This window comes from Elephas maximus, chromosome 7 (genome assembly GCF_024166365.1).
Source record: "Elephas maximus indicus isolate mEleMax1 chromosome 7, mEleMax1 primary haplotype, whole genome shotgun sequence".
In the NCBI taxonomy this organism is placed as follows: Eukaryota; Metazoa; Chordata; class Mammalia; order Proboscidea; family Elephantidae; genus Elephas; species Elephas maximus.
Window position 1 is genome coordinate 68,703,964 of NC_064825.1, and position 24,621 is coordinate 68,728,584.

General features: G+C 37.7%; 2 protein-coding genes across 18 annotated transcripts in view; one reads left to right on the forward strand and one right to left on the reverse strand.

Moving 5' to 3' along the window:
* Positions 1-1,731, forward strand: part of BMAL1 (basic helix-loop-helix ARNT like 1) — a 116,055-nt gene extending 114,324 nt beyond the window's left edge. For all 15 annotated transcript variants that reach the window (XM_049890459.1, XM_049890455.1, XM_049890456.1 and 12 more), the window contains 2 exons: positions 289-391; positions 1,130-1,731. In XM_049890459.1, the coding sequence (XP_049746416.1) occupies positions 289-391; positions 1,130-1,290 (264 nt within the window). In that variant the 3' untranslated portion in view covers positions 1,291-1,731. The remainder of the gene's footprint in view (positions 1-288; positions 392-1,129) is intronic.
* Positions 1,732-2,058: 327 nt separating this feature from the next.
* BTBD10 (BTB domain containing 10) overlaps positions 2,059-24,621 on the reverse strand; it is a 73,724-nt gene continuing 51,161 nt past the window's right edge. For all 3 annotated transcript variants that reach the window (XM_049890470.1, XM_049890469.1, XM_049890471.1), the window contains 6 exons: positions 23,974-24,259; positions 21,358-21,460; positions 19,520-19,640; positions 11,651-11,848; positions 8,893-9,003; positions 2,059-3,673 (listed from right to left, as the gene is read on the reverse strand). In XM_049890470.1, the coding sequence (XP_049746427.1) occupies positions 3,363-3,673; positions 8,893-9,003; positions 11,651-11,848; positions 19,520-19,640; positions 21,358-21,460; positions 23,974-24,259 (1,130 nt within the window). In that variant the 3' untranslated portion in view covers positions 2,059-3,362. The remainder of the gene's footprint in view (positions 3,674-8,892; positions 9,004-11,650; positions 11,849-19,519; positions 19,641-21,357; positions 21,461-23,973; positions 24,260-24,621) is intronic.

Consider the following 24,621-nt stretch of genomic DNA (forward strand, 5'->3'; position numbering starts at 1 on the left):
GGTAATTGAATGCTTCTGGGATTTTATAGAGTCTTTAAATTGCTTGTGTGGGTTGAACTGAATGAACAGAACAGTCTGAGGGTGAGGTTTTTTCTTACTCTGACCATTCCCAACACTTCCTTGTTTGAAATCATCCAATAGGAATCTTCCAAACTGAAGCCATTTGAAGTTTTCCTCCCACCTTCCTCTTCCCCACATTTCATTTTCTTGGTGACACTGCACATGATATTTATTGAAAATACATTTGTGTGAATGAAAAATTTCAAACCTTTCTCCTTTTGTTTGTAGATTTTGAATGGAGGGACCCCAGACATTTCTTCCAGTGGCCTACTACCAGGGCAGGCCCAGGAGAACCCAGGTTATCCATATTCTGATAGCTCTTCTATTCTTGGTAAGTGGCATCATTATTCATCTCATTGCCCTCAGCTTGCAAAACATCTGGCATAAAGTCAGCTTTAAGAACAGAATTATACAAAGCTAGTTCTAATTATATTTGATAAGAGCAAAGTAAAGCTTTAACATTTGTTAAAATCTCTACTTCAAAGTTTCCTGTAATGGTTGAATTCTGGTGGGGGTCCAAGTTTGTCCCTGGACCTTAAGAGGAGGCTACAGAAGCCTGGACAGGCTTTCTCCCACAATGTGGGACATAATCTCTTCAGGTGGAGAGCCGCTGAAGGTTCAGAGGTAAAGCCTAGGAGGATCAATAAGCATTTCAGAGTATTAAAAATCATTAAGTGATGAGAAGTTTGCTTTTCTCCATCCCATCCATCTTTTCCTCTGCTTGGCTTTCTAGATGGTTTTTTCCTTATCTCTTCCTTCTTATTTGTCTTTCTGTAACCCATGCTCCTTAATTGGTTTTATCAGAATATTAAATGAGGTCAACTCAAATGCTTTTAATATTTATTGCATTTTAAGCACTTTGTTCTTATTTTTTAAAAGTTGGTTATTTCCTCTGAAAAATGCCAACATTGGAAAACAGAAATTACGGCAATACAGCGCTAAGAAGCAGTGTCTCTCACCCTAATGTTAAATGTAACTTTCTTAGTAAAAGCGCACTTAGGAGTTGCTTAATAAAGTTAAACATGCTTTAGTATTTTTGATCACTGATCAGTCTTTATCTCCTCCACAGGTGAGAACCCCCACATAGGTATAGATATGATAGATAACGACCAAGGCTCCAGTAGTCCCAGCAATGATGAAGCAGCAATGGCTGTCATCATGAGCCTTTTGGAAGCAGATGCTGGACTGGGTGGCCCTGTTGACTTTAGTGACTTGCCATGGCCGCTGTAAACACTACATGTTGCTTTGGCAACAGCTACAGAATCAAAGTGCATTACTGGTGGAGTTTTACAGTCTGTGAAGCTTATTGGATAAGGAGAGAACAGCTTTTATGTACTGTCTTCATAAAAGCCATCTCAGAGCCATTGATACAAGTCAATCTTACTATGTGTAACTTCAGACAAAGTGGAACTAAGCCTGCTTCAGTGTTTCCTCATTATTGATTATTGGGCTAGCTGTGGATAGCTTGCATTAATTGTATATTTTGGATTCTGTTTGTGTTGAATTTTTTAATCATTGTGCACAGAAGCATCATTGGTAGCTTTTATATGCAAATGGTCATTTCAGATGTATGGTGTTTTTACACTACAAAGAAGTCCCCCATGTGGATATTTCTTATACTAATTGTATCATAAAGCTGTTTATTCTTCCTTGTAAGAATTCCTTACTATAAATATGGGTTAAAGTATAATGTATTAGACAGTTAAATATTTTTAATAAATGTTTCCCTTGTTCTATAAATACTGTTCACATTGCAAATAATTAGAAAAAAATCCTACATGCTACAGGGCCGGATCATCTGTTTTCTACAATAGGTGTTTAGGGTCAATCCATGCCAGTCACATTTGCAGTGTCTTTCTGGCCTTCATATCAGTTCTGGGACTTGCCTGATTTCCCTGTGCTACTAACTTAGCTGTACTGTTATAATAGTTAATTTCAAAATTGTTGCGATTTTAATTTATGTGACAGCAAAGATGTTACTACTTAAACACAAATTTCACATCCTCTGAAATTATAAATTCAAGTTCAGATATAACAAACTGGCCTCTCTACTACTACTGGCAGTTGTGTGGCTTCAAACAATGAGTGACCCCAGCCCCCAAACAAACACCTATTTCTGATTCCTTTTTGAACTGGGCCACAGAATATCGCCATGAATAATTTGCATGAGTACGCACAGCAGCATGGGAAAAGGGCTGAGCTGGTGTATGAAACTGGCCCTGAAACTAGGGGTTACTACATGATCCAGTAAAGTCATTTCGCCCTTCATATCAGGTTGGACTAGAAATGCTCTCTTTTCAGCTCTGATACTGTTTTGGGTTTATAGTGTATTTATCGTTAGGGAATCTAAGTGCCTCATCACACGTATACCAAATCGGAGTCCCCTGAACTGATATTTGATTTCGAGTTATGCTGACACCAACAAGACAGAAAATCTGCTAATCATGAGGCTAAAAAGCTAGGCGTGGTGGTTATAAAGTTGGTCGGAAACATTAAAACAATGGAATTTTATTTTGATGCAAAACTCGAGTTTACAATCATTTAATAAATGAAGAGCAAACACTTCATTTTCCTACCCTATAACTCTTAAGGAAAAAAAAAAAACCTCATTAGTAAATAAATATCTGAACAGATTAAGGGTAAGGCAGACTGGATAATAAACCACCTCTGATGTTCACTCCCTGCATGTGACTCGCTCTGAACGGGTGAAAACAGCACTGGAGAGATCTGAACTGCTAAGATACGGGCATGGAATCTCATCCTAATCATTCAGATAAGCCCAATGATAAATGCTCATCAGTGGGCAGCAAACTACACACATCTTACCGGAGGGACACTTGGATAGAAGCACTTAAGTTATACTGTGCATCACAACTATAAAAATGGCTTGAATAGCTCCATTTAACCACCATTTATAAAGTGCAACTATATAATATCCAGCGTTTTCCCTGGGGTGTGACCAGTATCAGTCTAGACTGAAGGTACCCCAGCTGCCAATTTCCACCACTTCTGAAAAGATCTAGATGTGTGAAAAAGGACTGTCCCCATACAAAGAACCAATTTCACAAACCTACTGGTAAACAAATACATTTATGTAACTGGAACCTCAGGATGCTAGAGTTGTACTCAGTTTAAAAAACCATTCAGCTACCTTTGGTCTTTAAAAAAGCCTACACTGCAATATCCTAAACATTTGTTATGTGCATCTCACAACGAACAAGAGTGGCCTTGCAGTGCAGAATGAGGAGAGTACAACGTCACTGTGAAGAGGAACATGCTATGGTTTCAAAGGAACATCAGCATCACAGCATTGGATTCTGTCCATCAGGATCAAGGTCATTGTTGCCAGAAGGGGGATGGATAGGGAGACTATCCAGCTCATCCACCTGTGGAGTTGGATGCATGACTACCAGCTGGTCCTGGGGAATGTCTGCGGCAGCTGCTGCAAGGTTGGTAATAGATTTACTCTTTACACATTGAAAGTCTACATGCCGACTCTTTCCTTCTTCCTTCTCCCAGGACATTCGAATAAAGGGTCTTTGGACATAGTTGTAAATCACTTCTGGACGGCCCCCAGGCCTTTTCTTTACTTTTTCTTTGTAGGTAGGATATCCTGGAGGAGAGAAAGTTTTTAAAAACTGAGGATTTCTCACCCAATTTAGCCTAGAGAATTTTTCGACCGTAAATCCTGTACAAATGGAAATTAAGGAAGGAAAACCAACATTCCATCCACCTAATCATCAATTCAAAAACCAGAAACCCAAGTCCTACTGATGTAATTCACATCCTATCAGCTACTCAGTACACCAACTGCTAGAATACATTCTTAAAGTGGGAGTATGAGGGGATGGGTCTGCAATACAATGGTCTGTAATCTGGTGCAGATCTTGGGCTCTAGCTGTGACATCCTTAATATCCCTGGACCCATTCCCTTCACAGATTATCTGGCCTCATGACTACAACTTACTGTCACATTAACCTTCTTTCCTTAATCCTAAATCTCCTCTTTATATTGTTCTGGGTTTTTTCTTTTTTTTTAATTACAAAGATCTGTAGAGCTCTCCAGTTCCACTGGTTCTGGGTATTTCCCCACCTGAGTCAGCAAGGCCAGTATTTTAAGGAAACCTAGTGGTGTAGTGGTTAGAGAGCTACAGCTGCTAACCAAAAGGTTGGCAGTTCAAATTCACCAGGTGCTCCTTGGAAACTATGGGGCTGTTCTACTCTGTCCTATAGCGTTGCTATGAGTTGGAACTGACTCCATGGCAATGGGCTTGGTTTTTTGTTTTTTTATATCATTTAAAGGAACCCTGGTGGTACCGTGGTTAAACTGATTGGCTGCTAACCAGAAGGCCAGCAGTTCGAATCCACCAGCTGCTCCACAGGAGAAGGATGTGGCAGTCTGTTTCCATAAAGATTTACAGCCTTAGAAACCCTATGGGGTGGTTCTACTCTGTCCTATAGGGCCGCTATGAGTCAGAATCAACTCGGTGGCAATAGGTTTAGTATCATTTTAATATTATTACTCCCAATCAGGAGCCCTAGTGGTACAGTGGTTAACAGCTTGGCTACTAACCAAAAGGTCAACAGTTCGAATCCACCAGCCACTCCTTGGAAACTCAATCAAGAAGTTTACTCACACTGGCAATTTCAAAGCAGCTTTCTCATAACTACACTTTCTTCCTTTGGATCATACTCACTGAAAAATAACAACCAGTAAGGACAATCCTATTCTTGGAGAATTTTTAGTTATTTACCAGTAAGGCAATTTCTCCTAAGAGAAATTCCTTCCCTCCTTTCTATAGCAAGAATTTAGACCAGAATTTAGAAATTCCTTCCCTCCTTCCTAGAGCAACAATTTACACCAGGGGCTGGCAAACGTTTTCTGTAAAGGGCCAGACAGTTTTATGGGCCATACGGTTTCTAGTGTAACGATTCAACTCCACCATTGTAGAATGAAAGCATCCATAGGTACACAGACTTCTAAGTCGAGCGTGTCTGTGTTCCAATAAAACTTTATTTATAAAAATAGGCAATGGCCTGGATTTGGTCTGCGGGCCACAGTTAGACAACAGTTAAAATCAGGAAAAGACAGAAGAGCTTCACATACTAGGGGCTCAATTAATGATTACCGCATACTGGAATGTTTGTAGGCTTCACTGGTAGCTACTATATTTAGCCATGTGTGGAGTATGTTGTAGAAGTGAGAAAGGCATCAGTAGGGCTAAAAACCTTCTAAAGACCTTGCTTAAAAACTACCAATTGGTTTCCCAATGCTTAAAGGAGAAGGTGCATACTCCGTAACATAGTGTATGAGGCGGCTTTTTTACAACCTGATTCCAGCCTATTTAATCTCCCAGTAATCCTACAGCTCTCAAATGTACTGACCACATTAAGCTTTGCTTGGTGCGTTTACACATACTTTTCTGTTGACTGGGTGTCGTCTCCACCCCTCCCCCCCCGCCCCATCCCCCCCAACCTCTGCAGCTCCAATCTGTTTTCTCCCTGCCTAAAACATAAAGACTCCCCACAGACTGAGCTAATCATTTACTTCTTTGCTCCATAGCACTACTACTGTAACAATACCTACAGCACTAAACTAAACTGTGATTGCCCTTTTGAATGGCTGACTCTCACCTAAATAGTGAATTCCTGCATGGCAAAGACAGTGTCTTTGTCTCTGTATTCCTGGTGCCTAACATACACTGCAGGTGCTAAGCAAATATTTGAGCAATGAGTGTAATGATCAGGGTATCTCAGCTGTAAGTGATAACCTCTCCCTGGATATCCGAGTAACATTTTTTTCCCTTAAAAATAAGGGAAAATACTTGTAAAAGTGGAAGAAATGCTGCTAAGACCAGTTAATTTACAGACTATAAAGTCATCAAGTACTTTGGGACTATCACTGTACAGAATAATGGAGCATAAGTGAGGCCACAGAAAAGATTTTTACAACTGGATTGCTAAGTCAGACACATATGAAAAGATAATCATAATACAGCCTGTCCCCAGCTTCCAGATTTACCAGCCTATTCATTCAGCACGTGATGGTTTAGCAGTTATCGTGATCAAACAACTGTAATACCAGAGTGCTGCCTTAACGACGTTTATGGCCTATCACGGGTGATGAAATTGTTCATAAAGTCAAAGAACATCCAAAACAGCAAATGTATGCACATAAGATAAAGTGTTAAGGCAATGGTGGAGGTGTAAAGAATTCAGAAGAGGAACGAAGAAAGCCAAAGATACAAGGATAATATTAGTTCAAAGGACTAATGGACCACATGAACCAATGCCTCCATCAGCCTGTGCCCAGAAGAGCTAGATGGTGCCCAGCTACCACCACCGACCACTCTAACAGGGATCACAACAGAGGGTCCCTGACAGAGCTGGAGAAAAGTATAGAACAAAATTCGAATTCACAAAAAAAGGTGAGACTTATTGCTCTGACAGAGACTGGAGGAACCCCTAAGACTATGGCCCCTATACACCCTGCTAACTCAGAACTGAAGCCACTCCCAAAGTCCACCTTTCAGCTAAAGATTTAAAAAAAAAAAAGGATTAGACAGGACTATAAAACAATCACACACATGAGGGATGTGTATATGAGACCAAATGGGCAGCAGCTGCCTAAAAGACGAGAAGGCAGGAAGGGAGAGGAAAACTTGACAAATGGACACAGAAAACCCAGGGTGGAATGGGAAAGGGGGAGAGAGCTGATACATTGTGGGGACTGTAACCAATGTCACAAAACAATCTGTATATACACTTCTGAATGAAAAACTAATCTCCACTGTAAACTTTCACCTAAAACACAGTAAAATTTTTTAAAAATTCAGAAGAGGAACAAGTCAGAAAAGGTTTTTTTGGAGGCCTTGCTTTCTGAATCTTAATGGGTGAGCAAGGCTGGGATGTGAAGGAACAAGGGGGAGAGCAAAGTAGGTAAAGAGAGTATTAGTCAAAGAAGAGAATGGCATAAGATAAGCTACAGGGGCAGAACATATAAGGTATGTGAAAGAGACCCTGAGGCAGTCCGATTGGAGTAGAGGATCTGTACTGTAGAACAGGGGGAGGTAACATTAGAAGACAGATTCAAGTCAGAACAGAAGGAGCTTAAATAAATTAAAAGAAAAAAAATTTTTTTTTTTCTTTTAATTTATTACACTCTATTAAATGAAGAGAGGAGCCCTGGTGTTACAGTGGTTAAGAGCTATGGCTGCTAAACCAAAAGGCTGGCAGTTCAAATCAACCAGGCGCCCCATGGAAACCCTGTGAGGCAGTTCTACTCTGTCCTGTAGGGTCACTGTGAGTCAGAATCAACTCAACGGCAACAGGTTTGGGTTTTTGATTTAAATGAAGAGAAGCTCGTATTTTTTTTCAAGCTGATTTTTATCTTGCAGATAAAATTTTGCACATATGTCCAGAATGACAGAACTGGGAAACCCAGGCTTCTGAACCTTCAGTGATAAGAGCCAGTCCTCCCAATTGTCCTGCCATTCCTGTCCAGGGATGCAAAGGGTAGAGTCATTCAAAATCCCATCTAATTAAAGACTTCATCACTTAGTCCTAGACTCCCTGTAATTCAACAATGTTATTTCAGGTTTTCTTTCCGTGAATTTTTGGATCTAAGTCTCAGTCAAATAGTCTGACAGAGAGAACTTTCCATTGAGCTTGGGACAAGGTTCCTTATGATGGGAGTGAGGCCATCTCTAATACGGTCTGCTGGATAAAGCAGCAAACCACCACAATCCTCAACTGCCTTTAGAACCCAGCCTTGAGTGAGAGATGTTATTCCATTAAGGGCAGGTGGAAAAAAAAAAAAAAGGAATCTTTCAGTGGAATTGTAGTGTGGAGAAGATTTAGGCAAGAATTGCTTATGCTTTCCCAGCTGCCACCCAGAACATTTTTTTGTTTTTATTTTTGGTTAACACCTACCCCACCCCCCAGCTACCTGCTTATAATTAAGTAGAAAGGGCTGAAATCTAAACGTGAACATGGTACTACAGAAATAGAATCCCTCCTCACATATCCAGGTTCTACCCCGTCCTCCCAGTGTCCCTTACACACCAAGCCAATCTAGCTCCCACGGAAGTCAACACATTTAGTACTCTAATAATTGGATTTCTTTTGAGGAACCTGGGTTTGGGAGGAGCCCTGGTGGTGCAGTCGTTAAGAGCTAAGACTCCAAACCAAAAAGTCAGCAGTTCAAATCCACTAGCTGCTCTTTGGAAACCCTATGGGGCAGTTCTGCTCTATACTATACGATTACCATGAGTTGGAATCGACTCAGTGACAACAGGTTTGGGTTTTTTTTTTTTTTTTTTTGGTTTAGAGTAAGGAGGGTGCAAAATACATTAGTCTTTAATGTAGGAAATCTGGAGATTTCTGAGAAATGCAAAGACTGAAATAGCATATTCAGTACCGTTTAGAGATAAGTACCATTAAGGTAAGGAACCCTGGTGGTACAGTGGTTAAGCACTTAGCTGCTAACCCAAAGGTCAGCGGTTTGAACCCACCAACCACTTCACAGGAGAAAGATGTGACAGTCTACTTCTGTAAAGACTACAGCCTTGGGAACCCTATGGGACAGTTTTACTGTCCTATAGGGTCACTATGAGTCAGAATCAACTCAACGGCAACAGGTTTTTAATGGTCTTCTATGTGTTGTCTCAGATAAAGGACACTGATTTTTATTATTTATAGGTCTACTCATAAATGGTCAGCAATCATTTGCAGACTCTCAGAGTATTCAAACAGTATTCTACATGGAATCCAATTTTTTTTAACCTTGTTTTCTCAAAAGAAAACTAACAGAAAATAATGAAGACGTCTTACCTTCTATTCCCAATCTAATCTTCTTAAGACCCCTCTCCTTCAGAACTGATTTGGCCACATCTCTGTTTTCAATGTACTTGAAAAATCTATACAATTTTGTGCTATAAATTACTGGAAACAAAAACACAAAAATATTTTCTAATTAAAATCAAATCATTTAGAGAGGAAGTTAAATTTATCTTGGTCATCAAAGGGGGCTGACAGTTAAAACCCCAAATCATAGATGGATGCAGTGATGCCAAAGGATGACTAGCCAACATGACAGGACAATTCAGTACAGTTAATGTATAAGCAAATGTCTACTTAGGTTGAAATAAGAAAAGCTTTGATAACCAGTCAGGTAACCCAATCCATAGGAAGAATCTCCCAAAAGATGTATCACATACAGACTTATTGGAATGGGATTTGCCCCAAGTTTCTTCAAATAAAAGAACCAAAAGAAGACATCAGTATCACATCATTATCAAGCAGGCAAAGTAAAGGACTGTGCTATGCCTAAAAGGCCTAGTCTGGAGAAAAAAACTGCCTCGTCAAAGAGTACTAAACAGATGTATTTTACATTTCATGGATTGAGCAACTATTAATAATTCCCCCAAAAGGTAAAGACCCTCCCCACAAACTGTTTTCCATTCCGGCGAACAGCCCCATTTAATACTGATGTTAAAACCGGCAGATTCGAGCGTGTTCTGCCCAGGTTAGTCTGTTTAGAGCAAACTGGCTTTGCAAAGGACAGACATTCCACTGACAACATGTTGAGTCTTCCAAATGTGCTGGGAACTTCAGGGAGTTAGACTGATGGACCTTCCTCGCCTTCTCTTTGTCAGGTGGAGTTATCTCCCTTAAAAGGTGAACTGCAAAGGTTTTTTCAAAAGAAGAAAAACACACTCACAAACCAAACATGCTGGTTTATAAGAGCCAATAAAAGGAAAATACGTATACAGATGCTATTCATGGGGTAAATTTCTGATTATTCTTAAGATTACTAGTTTTTCAAGACAAAGATTTTTTGATGTCTCAGAATGGATGGTGTCACAAAGTCACAGTTAGGAAAATCAGGCTGAAGAGCTCTATCTCCTCAAATGAATCCTCTTCAAGTTGAAACATCTTGAAGCAAGATGAAATGTATTTTGACAAATTAAGTAAAAATGCTTTCGGTCCTTTTAAGCTTCAAAGCTTAAGATAAAACGAGAAAACAAAAACTGAAATGGAGAGTTCAATAGTTAAAAAGGAAAAACCAGGTCTATTATAATTCCTATATCACTGTACTGTCATTTCTATGTTCTATGGTTGGTTCCACTCTCTTGAAGTCAAACATTTTGAAAAATATGAAGTATAAGCTTGTCCATTCCTCTCTCTTAACAAAAAATAATTTAGTATACTTCTTTTGATTTTTGGTAATCCTTAATTTTTCCTGTATTTTATTCATTTTATTCCACATACTGTTATAGAAAACCATCGTTAGCAAAGAGCCTAGAACTGAATATAGCAACAGAAATATCTGTCACTACAACCACCTACAAAAGAATCATAACAACTTGTTTAAGTACATCATTCAAAGGAAGCATCTCAATGTACCATATTTTTATGAAAATAAGGAAACATAAAAAAAAAAATGGCACAGCGCTGCTTACGAAAATGCCTCACAAGGGAGGTATGGTTGGCAAACAAACAGAGAAGGCACATGTTATTTATGTAAATATATGGTAAACCCTGCAAAGTGCTACCATAACTAGTGTTAAAGTAACCTTTTGGAAACCTTGAGAAGTTACAAAGAATACCATTTGGAATTTGTTTTGCTTTTAGAAAAGGGTAAGTAAATGGACAAATCAGAGGGTAAGAGGTTTTGCTACCTTTCTACATTCCTATACTTTTCACTTAAACCCTAATTCTTGAGTCAACAGACTAGAGTATATAGGATTATATCAAGACATTGGACTACTTTATTCAGTTCCTCAAGTCATTCTTTCAATTCTCTCCTCTTTTCAGTCTATGAAACTGGTCAAAAATACTCCATTAGGTTCATCAAGGAAAACAATTACAAGATAGATTTTTAACAACAACAACAACAAAAAGAAATCAAAAAGCTCTCATCAGAAAAAGTTTGGAAGTGGAAAGAGAAAAAAAGTCGTTGCTGCTCAAGATATGCTATTTTGGTCAGAAATATCTAAAAGAACTATAGTTCTACAAAGCTTTCTGAAGGGTCAGAAACACATATTGATATTAAAAAATGACTACCTTGGAACTTAAAGTTACCTTCAAAATCAATGAGTTGAACCGTCTCATTTTATACACACACAAAAAAAATTTTTTTATTTTTCTATAATAAGGACATCTACTCTCCAGGATGCTTCTAAATACAAAGAAAAAAAATCCATCAAGATCCAGATACTCGACAAAGAGCAAATCATTTCTGTGTATGGGGAGGTGGGCGAACTTTTTCTGTAAAAGGACAGACAGTAAATATTTTAGGCTTTGCGAGCCATGAGGTCACTGTTATAACTACTCAACTCTGCCACTGTAGCATGAAAGCAGCCATAAGCAAAGTGTAAATGAAGGGGTGTGGCTGTGTGCCAATAAAATTTTATTTACAAAAACAGGCAGCGGGCTGGATTTGGCCCAGAGGCTGTAGTCTGCTGAACCCTGGTGTGTGGTAAGAGTTCGATGTACTTCCTTTATAAAGACTGTCTTTTGATTAATATTATAAAGGAGATAATTTGTGATGATTTAAGAGAGAGGGAAAACATGCCACGATACTTACTCTGTGAATACTCTTCTCCCATCTGTGGTGGGTACTCTTCATCCCAATCAACCACATCGTCATCTGTAAGCACCACTATGTGGCATTCTCGTTCCCCACTCTGGGCACTAGCTACCATGAGAGGGAGGATCATTTCTTCCAGATAAAATTCAAACTGTCTACGAGCACCATCATTTGATAACTCATGCATTAGGGCACCTGAAATCAAAGCCATAAAAATATCTTCATTATTTTGGAAGGCTGATAAGTAAACAAACAGCAGAAGCAATGCACACACACACACAAAACAGCAAATTAGTTCAACATCTACTTTGGGACACTACAGGCAACACAGTAGTTTTTCTTAGGGAAGAGTTGTCACAGAATTACAGAATCTTCTAGCAAGAAGGGCCAAGTAATGGCATCCACCGCAAGCCTCTATTTTACATATCATGAAGTAATTTAAGGTTACAAAACAAATCAATTTGCAAAATCAGAATGAGAACCCCATTCCTAGCCCAGGGTACTTCGCAATATATCACGTTGTCTTCCATGAATATATGCAATTATGATATGCACAAATATATCTTAAAGATACTTTTTGGATAATCCATAGGAACTAAAACAGCTCCCATATTCCATCCCCCGCATGTTCTCTTCCTCAAAAAAAGAAAATGTTCACAAAACAGCATTAAGATTTCAGTGTCAGAAGAGAGATGAGAAGAAAAAGGTCAACTGGGTTGGAGATAAAGAAGGTAACAGAACAAACAAAATACAGCATGATGCAGGAATTCCGCAGCCAACTTGACCAGAGAATTGAGAGGGGTGAAAGATACACTTCATCCTCCTTAGGTATAAACATAATGAACAATTTCAACTTCCCAACTACACAGCTACAAAGGTACCGGTACTGATCTAACCTTTCTTCTTTTACTCCTATTTTAATGGTAATTCCTATCTTCTACCTAAGGCTCCAAGGCTCCACCGTCATCACAATTATTGCTACTGCATCAGCCAGACGGAGAAGCTGAAGAAGCAGGTGTGTGTGCCCAAAGGAGAGCTTTTTTCTCTGCAACATGCTGTCTCTACAATTATTACATTAATAACAATATACGATGTTTAATAGAATAATAAATGATTTGTTAAATAACTAATAATCTACATTATTATTATATAGCCATGTCTCTTTCTAGGCTGCCATTTCCCATTATCGTTTTTTAAAAAACTCCCTTTATAGTCAAACTTCTAGAAGTTTTTTTTTTTTCTTATCTCAACACATTCTCTTTCCCCTAACTTCGCAACCAATTTCAATCCAGCTTCCACTCTCACTACTCCATTAAAACGGCTAAGGTCTCCAAATGGCCCTTATGTTGTTAAAGACAATGAACGCTCTTTGGTCCTTATCTTATTCAATCTCGCAGCTGGGTCTCATGCACTGGACTCCTGGAAACTTTCTCATCCCTAAGACTCTCTGGTACCGTTATCCCTGGTTTTCTCTCTCTCTGGCTGGTCTTCCTTAGTCACCTTTGCCAACTGTTTCTCCTCCAGCTGTTTACTAAATATTGGTGTTTCTCAGGACAATACTAAGTTCTTCTCTTTTCTCACTCTATGCTGAAAATTCCCAAATTTATCTCTAACAGTCTGTTTTCTACATTCTTAAACACATGCTATCCAACTGCCTTTTGGAAATCTCCACCTGGATGCCGCCTCATAGGCACCTCAAACTCAATATATACAAAATTGAACTTATCACCTTTGCCTCTTTCGGCAGTGTTTCTCAAATCAGTAAAAAGCATCACCATCCACTGAAGTTCTCAGAATCATCTCAGAACAGTGCCAGGCAAAGAATAGGTATTTAAATATTTATAAAGTAAATGAATTCTTGATTCCTCCCTTACCTCTTAATTCAATCTTCTTTCCTATCAAGTCCCATCATGTATGCCTCTTAAACATATCTTGAATTGGGCCATTTCCCTCCCTGGCAGATGATATTTACCAAAGATGGCAGCAAAATCTTCCATGTCACAAGCTCTCCTGCACTGTGACTTTGCCACTTCCCCATAAAAGGTGGAGTCTAATTCCCCTCCCCTTGAATCGAGGCTGGTCATACTGACTTCCTTGTAAACAAGAAAGTACAGCAACAGTGACAGTGCATGATTTTGGAAGCTAGGTCAGGAGAAGCCTTGTGATTTTTGCCTTAGTCACTGGAAATGCTTGCTCTCCAAATACTCCCTCTATAAACCAAGTCTCTAGGCTTTGAGAAACCTGAGAACCTATGGAAGTCTACATGTAGGTACTCTGCTCAACAGTCCTAGCTGAGCCCAGCCTTCGAGTCATTTCAGCCCAGGTGCCAAACATGTGAGTGAAGAAGCCTCCAGCCTTTAGAGGCACCCCTAGTCCTTCAATTCTTCACAGATGAGGTCCTGGACATTTTGAGGCAGAGATAAGCTACCTCTGCCGTGCCCTCTTCAAATTCCTAGCCCAAACAATCAGTAAGCATAATAAAATGGTTGTAGTTATGCTACTAAATTTGGGATGGTTTGTAACATAGCAATAGTTAACCAGAATACATTCAATCCCCCCGATTCTGCCCGCCTTGGTCTAAATCATCGTTAACTCTCACCTGAACTACTGCAAAACCTTCTAATTACATTTTCCCAACATTTGCTTTTACCCCTCTGTAATTCATTTTCCTCACAGCTGCCAAATCTAATTGCATGTCTCCTCTAGTCTAAACCTTTCATAGCCTCTACTATCCTTAGAATAAAAACCCAAAATCCTCAACTTTGTCTATAAAGCCCTGTCACGTGAAATAGGAGGTTAGAGGTCAGTGTTTACAATCTTTTTTTTTAAAAAATTCCATATATTTTAGAGAGAGAGAGACAGAAGCCATATTTCTCCCCTGAACTTCAGGTATGGATACTCAATGCCCCACTCAACACTGCCACTTAGATGTTTAATAGGTAGCTCAAATTTAATATGTCTAAAATCAATTTTCTAAATTTCTGCTTCCCATGAAGACTCCCGCATCTCAATTAATGGCAATCCCACACTTTCAGTTCATTGAAGTCCTCTTCTCTTTTTCCTATTCCACATTCAATCAACAAGCAAATCCTGTCAACTCTACCTTTCAATAGGTCCAGAATCTGACCACTTCTCACTGCTTCCACCCAGATCCAAGCCACCACCATCTCTTACCTGGATTACTGCAATAGCTTCCTAATTGATCTCTTTGCTTCTGCCTTAAATCTCCTTTCAGTCCATTTATAACACAATAGCCAATTCAACAAGTAATTAAAAGCCATGAAAATAACAGTGAAGAAATCAGATGCTATGAGAAGTGTATGATACAGGGCCTATGGAGAATCATTACCTGAATTAGTGATATTAAAGCTAAGACCTGAAAGAATGGCAGAGAAGGGAAGATGCTGACTCTACCAGGCAGCAGAAATGGTATTTGCAGAGGCTTTCAGGTGGGAAGCAACATGACACATTTAGGGAACTGAAAGAAGGCAGTGTGGCTAGAGTAGAGGGTTGGAGCAGTAGTAATGAGGAATGAGACCACAGACATAGGGAGGAGACAGAAAATTTATTCACTGAACAAATAATTACTGTCTACTCTGTACCAACCATTGTTCTAAATTCTGAGGATGCAGTGTGAACAAACCAGGAAAAACTTCCTATTCTACTGGAACTTACATTCTGTTAGGTAAGACAGATAATAAACCAGGTAAACAAATAACATATGGTATGTTAGAGAGTGGTATGTGCTAAACCCATTGTGATCCTTTGAAACGCTAAGCCAGATCAGGACTATAGTACTGTACAACTCTACACTGAATTCTGAGTGAACAGAGCCCCATAAAATGGTACAATATGACGGCCTTACAGATCATATCACTCTGTTCAAAACTACCCAATGGTTTCCTCTCACTCAGAGTAAAAGCCAAAGACCTTACGGTGGCCCATAAAGGCCCACATGACCTAACTCCTGTTACCTCTCTGACTTCATCTCCTACTACTGACATCCTCACTCACTCCATTCTAACTATACCGGCCTCTTTGCTGCTCTCACACATACCAGGGAAGGTCCTTACTCACTGTTAACTTCTGTTGAAATTTACTTAAATTTTCCTCTCCAGAAGTCCTGGCTTCTTTCTATCTCTACTTTCTATCCCTGGTTACTCTATCTCCCATCCTTACTTTTTTTTTTTTGTTTCCTCACCATTTATTATAAGGAACCCTGGTGGTACAGTGGTTCAGGGTTCAGCTGCAAACTGAAAGGTCAGCAGTTCAAACTCACCAGGTGCTCTGCAGGAGAAAGATGTGGTGGTCTGCTTCCAGAAAGATTACAGCTTTGGAAACCCTTTGGGGCAATTCTACTCTTTCTTGTAGGGGTGCTATGAGTTGGAATCAACTCATTACTACCTAACATACCGTATGTTATTTGTTTACCTTGTTTATTATGTCTTTCCTAACAGAATGTAAGTTCCAGTAGATTAGGAAGTTTTTCCTGGTTTGTTCACACTGTATCCCCAAAATTTAGAACTGTGGTTGGTACTGAGTAAACAGTAATTATTTGTTCAACGAATAAATTTTCTGTCTCCTCCCTATGTCTATGGTCTCATTCCTCATTACTACTGCTCCAACCCTCTACTCTAGCCACACTGCCTTCTTTCAGTTCCCTAAATGTGTCATGTTGCTTCCCACCTGAAAGCCTCTGCAAATACCATTTCTGCTGCCTGATACAGTCAGCTTCTTCCCTTCTCTGCCATTCTTTCAGGTCTTAGCTTTAATATCACTAATTCAGGTAATGATTCTCCATAGGCCCTGTATCATACACTTCTCATAGCATCTGATTTCTTCACTGTTATTTTCATGGCTTTTAATTACTTGTTGAATACTTATCTACCCCACTAGACTGTAAACTCCATAAGGATAGGGACGATATCTATCTTGTTCATCACTATACGTACTATAAGCTTGATTAAGAAGGAAAAAAAAAAATGAAATGACAAGTTAAATAGTAAACTAAAAACATATAGCTGGTGCTCAGGAGAAAGACAGTTGTTAAAGAACTGGGAATCCTCAGTGTATAGGTAATATCTAAAGTCGCAGTGATGAATAGCATCACTTAGGATGAATGTATAGATTCTGAAAGAGAGAAGGTAGCTAAGAACAGAACAGTGGGGAAAAGCCACATTCGAGGGATGAAGGAGCAGGTGAGAGGACAATAAGCAGAAGACCTAAAAGAAGAGTATCAAAAAGCTAAAGGAGCAAAGAGTCTAAAAGAAATGGTAATTTAACAGTGAAACCTAAAGAAAATGCCTTTAAAGACAGGGATGCCAGAATCACCACTAAACTTAACATTGTTCAAATTCTTATAGTCAATTCAACAACATAAAAAAGATATACAAAGTGCTATCTATAACAGGGTCAATTAGCTACCAAGAAATATATGAAAATCAGTAGAAAGGCTATTAGAAATAAACAGGGCTCTGCAAGGTGGCTAAATATAAACGTACAAAATTCAGTAAATTTTTTATATTTCAGAAGTTCGAAAATGTAAATGTAATCCATACACAATAACAAAAACACACAACATCAAAGAATAAACAAACTCAGAGCAGAAACTACATGAAAAAAATGACAATACTCTTACTAAGAAGACAAAAAGAGTATGAATAATTGGAAAGTCATGGCATTTGGAGCAAGAAGTCAACATAGTAAATATGTTACTTCTAATATTAACTTAAAAGAATTACAATGAAATTCCCAATTTTTTTTTTTTAATGAAAATTTTCTTTTTCAAGGTCTAGAACGGACATAGGAGGCCTGGTGGCGCAATGTTTAAGTGCTCAACTGCTGAAAGGTTGGCAGTTTGAACCCACGCAGCTACTCCCTGGGAGCATGACCTGGTGATCTGCTCCTGTAAAGACTACAGTCTAGGCAAAACCCCATGGGGTAGTTCTACCTGGTCACATGGGGTTGCTATGAATTGAAATCAACTCGATGGCACCTAACAACAACAACATCATGAACATAGGTCAGATTTGAGCATGTTCAAACCTGGAAACTACTATATATGAAGAAAGAAAGATTAATAATACTAGAAGGGACAACAAGTGAAAAAGGGTACAAAAAAAAAAAAGCATGAGAGGATGAAATAATTTATTCATTCAACAAATATTTACTGAGTCCTTACTATGTGGCAGGCACTATGAACACAAAGTCAAAAAAAGGTATCGTCCCTGTTCTCAAAGTCCAAACTGGTTGAATAGCACAAACTGAAACATAGAGAAAGGCTGATAGAATGAGAGAGAGATAGTGTGTGTGTGTGCGCGCGTGTGCGCATGTGAGAGAGAGAAAGGGAGAGAGACAGAACATGAAAGAACATATGAGTGAGCCCCGTCTCTACATTTCAGTGATTTCAGAGGCAGATTCCCTTTCTCAAAAGGCTTGAAGAACTTAAGTTTTTGGTCTTCAGTCAGAATTGAGAATGTTTGGGCCCGGAAATTACTATACATGGACAGAGAATTTGAACTAGTCCCATTAAACGACATGGATGGTGCCTTTCTTCTGAATGACAATTCTGAACTGGTGCTTTATTCAGACTTTAAAATTCATTTTTTATTTCACCTTCACCCAAGGACACTGTATTTTTCTTTCTTTTTTTTTTTTTTGGCCCTAGGCCCTCATTCCTGAGTTCAGTCCTGGTTCTCAAAACCTCTTCTGGATTACAGTGCTTGCCTGAGAATGTGGACCCTGAAGAAATTTATAGCCTAGTTGGGAGCTCTTACTTACAATGGACTTCCTTTACTATACTGTTAAGTTCTACGACAGAAGAGTGAGATGTCAGTTCCACCATGTGCCAATCTTTCTTGCTTCTCAGTATGGTGTCCCTTCTGCCTGGAACATATTTCCTCTTCCTTCTCCTCCAGAAAGCTTCCCCAATCCCCGACACCTGAGTTAGATATGACTCCTATATGCTTATTTAGTACCTATTCTTTAACACCATAATATATATTATGTGTAATATTATATATACCCATTGCTGTCGAGTCAGTTCCGACTCATAGTGACCCTACAGAACAGAGTAGGACTGTCCCATAGAGTTTCCAAGGAGCGCCTGGTGGATCTGAACTTTTAGTTAGCATCCGTAGTGCTTAACCACTATGCACCAGGGTTTTCATGTAATATTATATAGCTATTATATATTATACTGGAGCCCTGGGTGCAGCAGTTAAGAGCTTGACTGCTAATCAAAAGGTCAGCAATTCAAATCTACCAGCTGCTCCTTGGAAACCCTATGGAGCAGTTCTACTCCGTCCTACAGGGTCACTATGAGTCAGAATCCACTCCACAGCAACGGGTTTGGTTTTTCTGGTTGTATATTATATATGATACGATATATATAGGATAGGATAGAATAGATATACATGCATAAATGAAGGCTAGGGATTCAATCTAAAATCTTTAATGACAAGTATTGTTTTTGAGAATTATTTGTATCTTCCATAGTGCTCAGGATATTCTCTTACATGATAAATATAAAAAATTACTAATTTTTAGATGATCTGATCTGAGGAGTGAAGCCAAACCAGGGCTCCCAAGTTAGGAGATAAAAGCTGACAAAAAATGATAGAGGAAGCAGCCAAGGAGAAAATCTAAAAAAAAAGTTAAAGCTTAAAAAAATGTCATGGAAAATTACACAAGGAACTTACAAAGATCTCTAAAGACTTCCATGAGTACTCTTCATTGTACTAGATAGTTTACAATTCAATTAAACACATATTTGAGGTCTAACTAAGTAAACAGCACTATTTCAGGTTTTTCATTCAAATATATTATAGCTCTATAAACCACTTACACACAAAACATCGTACTTACTGAGATCTCTACATTTTATAGTACTATATTCAAAAGAGATACAAAGATAGTCACATGCTTCTCTCAGTTCAGGAATAGATATGCCATCAGGACAACGGATTATTCCTGTCTTATAGTAATCCTGAAAAATAAAAAAGTAAAGAATGCATAAAACATCTAGAGCACAAGGTAGTCAAAACTCACCATTAAGGTCAGACTGGTATCATTTTTGAAAACAGTGAAGTTCTGACATCTCAAAGTTGTGGATTTTTAAAGTAAGGGGAACCTCAGTTCACCTAAGAAAGTTTAGATTTTATAGATAAGAGAAATTTAGGCCCAGATGGGTTCACTGACTTACTTAGCCGTACAATTATTTAATAGCAGAGGAAACATTGAGACCTGGGTCTCCCCATTCTTTATTCATCTCTTCTTTGTACTGTATCACGCTAATACATATTTCTCCCACTATAAGTTATTTTTCTACACAACTACATTTTCTAAATAAGGAAGTTGGATAATATATTCTAAGGTACCTTCAATATTACGTACAGAATTTAATAAAAATGAAGGCTTTTCATAAAGAACTGCAAAGTCATATTCAAGCATTAAAATACGTAAAACCAGATACACAATTAGATATTCTTCTTTTAAGTAATATCGTTTGCTGTTTCCCATATTACTGCAAATAATAAATAGTAATTATTTCCAAAATCTACTTTAAAAGTTGTTAGACCTGAGAGTTACAGATAAGTTATTCTATAACTTAGTCTTAAAAAGTTTTCTTACTGTCAACTCCATAGGGGGCTAAATGGAAGTGTGGTCACTTGCAAGAGGACCTTCCAACATGCTTAAAAAAAAAATCAAGACCTGTATCAAGCTTCTTGAGTTTCAGAGCCACAGTAACACAAATTTCCAAGGTTGCTACAACAGTAGAAGCAAAATGTCTTCTGGTGCTTGTCTAAGTTCTAGCAACCTGATCGAGACCAACTACTTTTCCTATCTGTCTTCTACCTGAGGTTCCTCTCTCCCTTCTTCCTCCAAAACTCTGAGGAAGCTATGTTTCCATACTGTGGAATGAACTGTCATACACTGTAAATCAAATCTTTATCCTTGAATTGAAATTACAAGTATAAATTCTGTAATAAACCAAAAAACCAAACCCATTGCCGTCGAGTCGATTCCAACTCACTGCAACCCTACAGGACAGAGTAGGACTGCCCTGTAGAGTTTCCAAGGCTGTAATCTTTACAGAAGCAGACTGCCACATCTTCCTCCCGCAGAGCAGCTGGTGGGTTCAAACTGCCGACCTTTTGGGTAGCGGCCGAGCACTTAACCATTGCAACTAGGGCTCCTAAATTCTGCAATATTAATTCAAATATTCCTCAAAATAAAAGGTTAAGACCGCACATAAAAAAACAGTTTTGTTAACAAATACAGTTTGAAGATGATTTTTAAATGTTCATAAGTTTCCATATTCCTGGTTATATGCAATAAAATATTAGAATCCTAGTAGCCACATTCATTCTCAGGTTGTAAAAGTGATCAACTTATTGTATTTAACTGAATTAAGGAGAAAGGAGTACTATGATATCTGAAATGTTACTACTAGATGACTTGAGAAAACTGCATATGCAGACCCAAGAGATGAATTCAGCCCTATCCAACCTCCCCAAAGGCCATAAAATTCATTTGTTTATATCATATTATCTTTATGGACTAAAATAAAGATTAATGAAATAGTATTTAAAGAAAAATGATAGCCCATATACCTTCGAGATATATTCAAACAGTACTTGGCATCCAAGTGCTTATCAAGAAGGGGTCTTATGATTAAGTCAATACACATAAAAAACACTCACCAGAATAGCTCGAAACACAGTGGAGCCAATTCCCTCTGCCACCTCATACTCTCCCTTCTCATTGGGACGTGTAAAGTTATGTTCTCTGCCAGACCCAAACATCCTATAATAGCAAATAATGGAGAAATAACATCAATAAAAACAGAGTACTTCAAAAAAAAAAAAGGAAAATCAATTTATATACAAAAATAAATGGAATTATTATTTAAGCATTAAATTATATCATTAAATTAGTTTAAGAATATTTAGGAGAATTTATCCTGGCAAATAGAGTAAACGAAGGGTTTTTAAAAATATTTCCTTTTTGACAGGAGGGAACAGTAATATATAGATTCCTCATAGAGTCCTTATAAGCAACAATAAAATTAAATGATAAAATTCAGAAGCTAAAGAACTTTCCATCTCCTCCTCAGAAAGACATCAATCAACCTTGGGGAAAAGGTGATTTTTATACGAATCTTGTCAAAAAGAAAAAAGGTAACCACGTTATCCATGCCCCTCCCTTAAAACCACTGTGGCTGTCTTCATTATAAAATTAACGCTATAATGGAGCACATACAACAAACTAAATTGTGAAAAATCGGTTAGGATGTTTGGTTTTCATAATCTTAACAACAAACGTAAAAAATCTTGCCCAAAATTCTTATACTTGCATCTTATACATCCTAAGAGTAAAAAACAAGCAACCAAATGCTTGTACAGAGTACTGGGTAGAAAGAGTATAAACCAAAAACCAAACCTACTGCCGTTGAGTCAATTCTGACTCACAGAGACCCTACAGGACAGAGTAGAACTGCCCCAGAGAGATTCCAAGGAGCGCCTGATGGATTCGAACTGCCAACCTCGTAGTTAGCAGGTGTAGTACTTAACTACTATGCCAGAAAGAGTGCAAAGAGGAATAAAGGAGTGAAAAGGGGAATAAAAAGTTTAAATAAACGAGCAAAATACTCTTAATATTATTTTCTTAAATATAAAAAAAATATAAATGGATTTGTTTTTTCAAGTTATATTGTCAGCCCTTTAACGGTGACTACTTAGAAAAGAAGCAATTTGCAAAATATGTCCTTTACAGTGAAAAGTTCAATGCAGTATTCCCAAGAAAATTTAAAAATTGTAATTATTTAAGAAAGTTGAACCTCTGAATCCCATAACACCCCTATCCCCAACGTAAATACAGCTGATCTAAGTATTCTACTCAACGATTTTCCAATTTAAATCATTTCCTCTTTTGTTGTAACACAGAAACCTATAATGAACAAAGCTTTTTTATTTCAAAGTTTCTAAAAAAATGCCAACTGCCTTTTACAGTCAGTTTTCATGAATATTAATTTTCATCCCCAAAGACACGCTGTAGTCAACTGACATGAAAAGAAGCCTTCACTGGTTTTAAAAAAAAAGACAGTCTTTCAGGAATCAAATGTCATGCAATTTTCTCAAATACTTGAACTTTTTATAAAAGGGGAACGCTATTCTTTTCAGATCATTATGGGTAGTTTAAAAAAAAAACACACACACACACTTTTTTTTTTTTTTTAAAGAAAACCTAGCCTAACTGCTGAAGCAAAATTTCAAATATCCACTTTTTAATTGTGTCTTTCTTTAAAATTTAGGCAAAAACATAAGGTATTATTAACAATGTCAAGTCATCCTCCTAGTTTCCATCGATAGGCTTTCCCTACACTACTAAAAAAACATAAAAGCCTACAGTTCGAGCATTTTTTTCTCATGAACATGAAGTCCAGTGCCACTGTTAAAATATTTAGCTACTCAAAATGTATATGGTATCATAATGCTAGTAGCATTTATTCTATATTCTGAGACAAGACAAATCTCTCTCTCTCACACAGACATCTTAAATAGTTACTCAGACTATAGTTACAGTCAAATAGTTATACACGCTAGAAATAAAACAACTTTTTACTTCATATAAGCTCCTATTTCATTTACATGTCCTTTCATTTTATACTAAAGTGAACAAAGATACTGATTTTACAATTAAAAAAAGTATTTGATGCTAGTTTTGGACATATTGAAAAAAATCAAGCCTATATTTCTATATCCTCCTTGGATTGTGGTTCCCATAACTGCAAACTTTAATCTATTACTCTGAACCAGCATGGTTTAGAAGATGACTATTACCTCCTTCATTCTACTACTTGTTTATGGCATTTCTTTTTTTTTAAAGTATCTATATCAAACTGACAATTCCTGCTGACTTTATAGCTGATTAAACTTTTTTTTCTTTAAACAGTGCTGATACCATTCTGTATTTGAACACTCAAGTACAGGAAATCACATTATCACTATTAAATTCACCTTGTGAGATTCAGTCTATGGCTTCAACCTATAGTGATCTTCTGGTAACCTGACTTCATTAACTAGTGTATTTACTATTTTTATTGACACTGCAAAGAATGTTAGAAATAAACCCAAGGTCAAGGACTTGTTCCATTAACTTAGGCAAGTAATTTAACCTCCAAAACTCCATTCCTTTGTCTGTAAAGCTAGAACACTGTTTTAGGTTTAGGGTTTTACTGTAAACCTTAAATGAAAAACTAAAATAATGACTGTGAAAGTGCTTTTAATTAGTAATGCAAAGATTGCAATAATACAAACCTGCCCAACATTGTATTTGGCTGTGCAGTAAAAATGGATGGATCTACAACAAATCTAGTGTTATCCACTATTAGTGTCACTCGTTCTGATGTTCTTACATTCCGAGCTCCTTCTTTTGCATTTTCATACACAAATACCATCTCCCCAGATGTCTTACAGCTACCATCTGAACTTGACTGACTACTGTTTCTGCTGCTGTTTCCAGCACTGCTACTGGAACCATTTGGGGATGCTTTTTGAGGACGAGGACTGCTTGGACGAGAGGAGCTGTGATCTTTTTCTCGTTCTGAAATAGAAAGGTGTAAACAAAGTTACGCATCATTTCTTTTAAAAATTCCAGATCCACGTATTTTAAAATGTTGATATAAAAGTTGTTTTAAATGACGGCACTTCTGATTTTTCACTTCAAATAACAAGTATTTTTATAGAACACCATAAACATCATTTCCCAGGAACAAAACCCAAAACATCAAAATATTGCCTAAATAATAAATTTTTATTTGTGGCCTTTTAAAAAGATGTTTTTATTGACTAATATTGACCCAGACTAAGATTAATATTAAGGCAAATTTTATGTCATTACTCCATTTAGAAATATATATTAAAAAAGAACCAAATATTCTCACAAGCCAAATAAATAAGCATTGA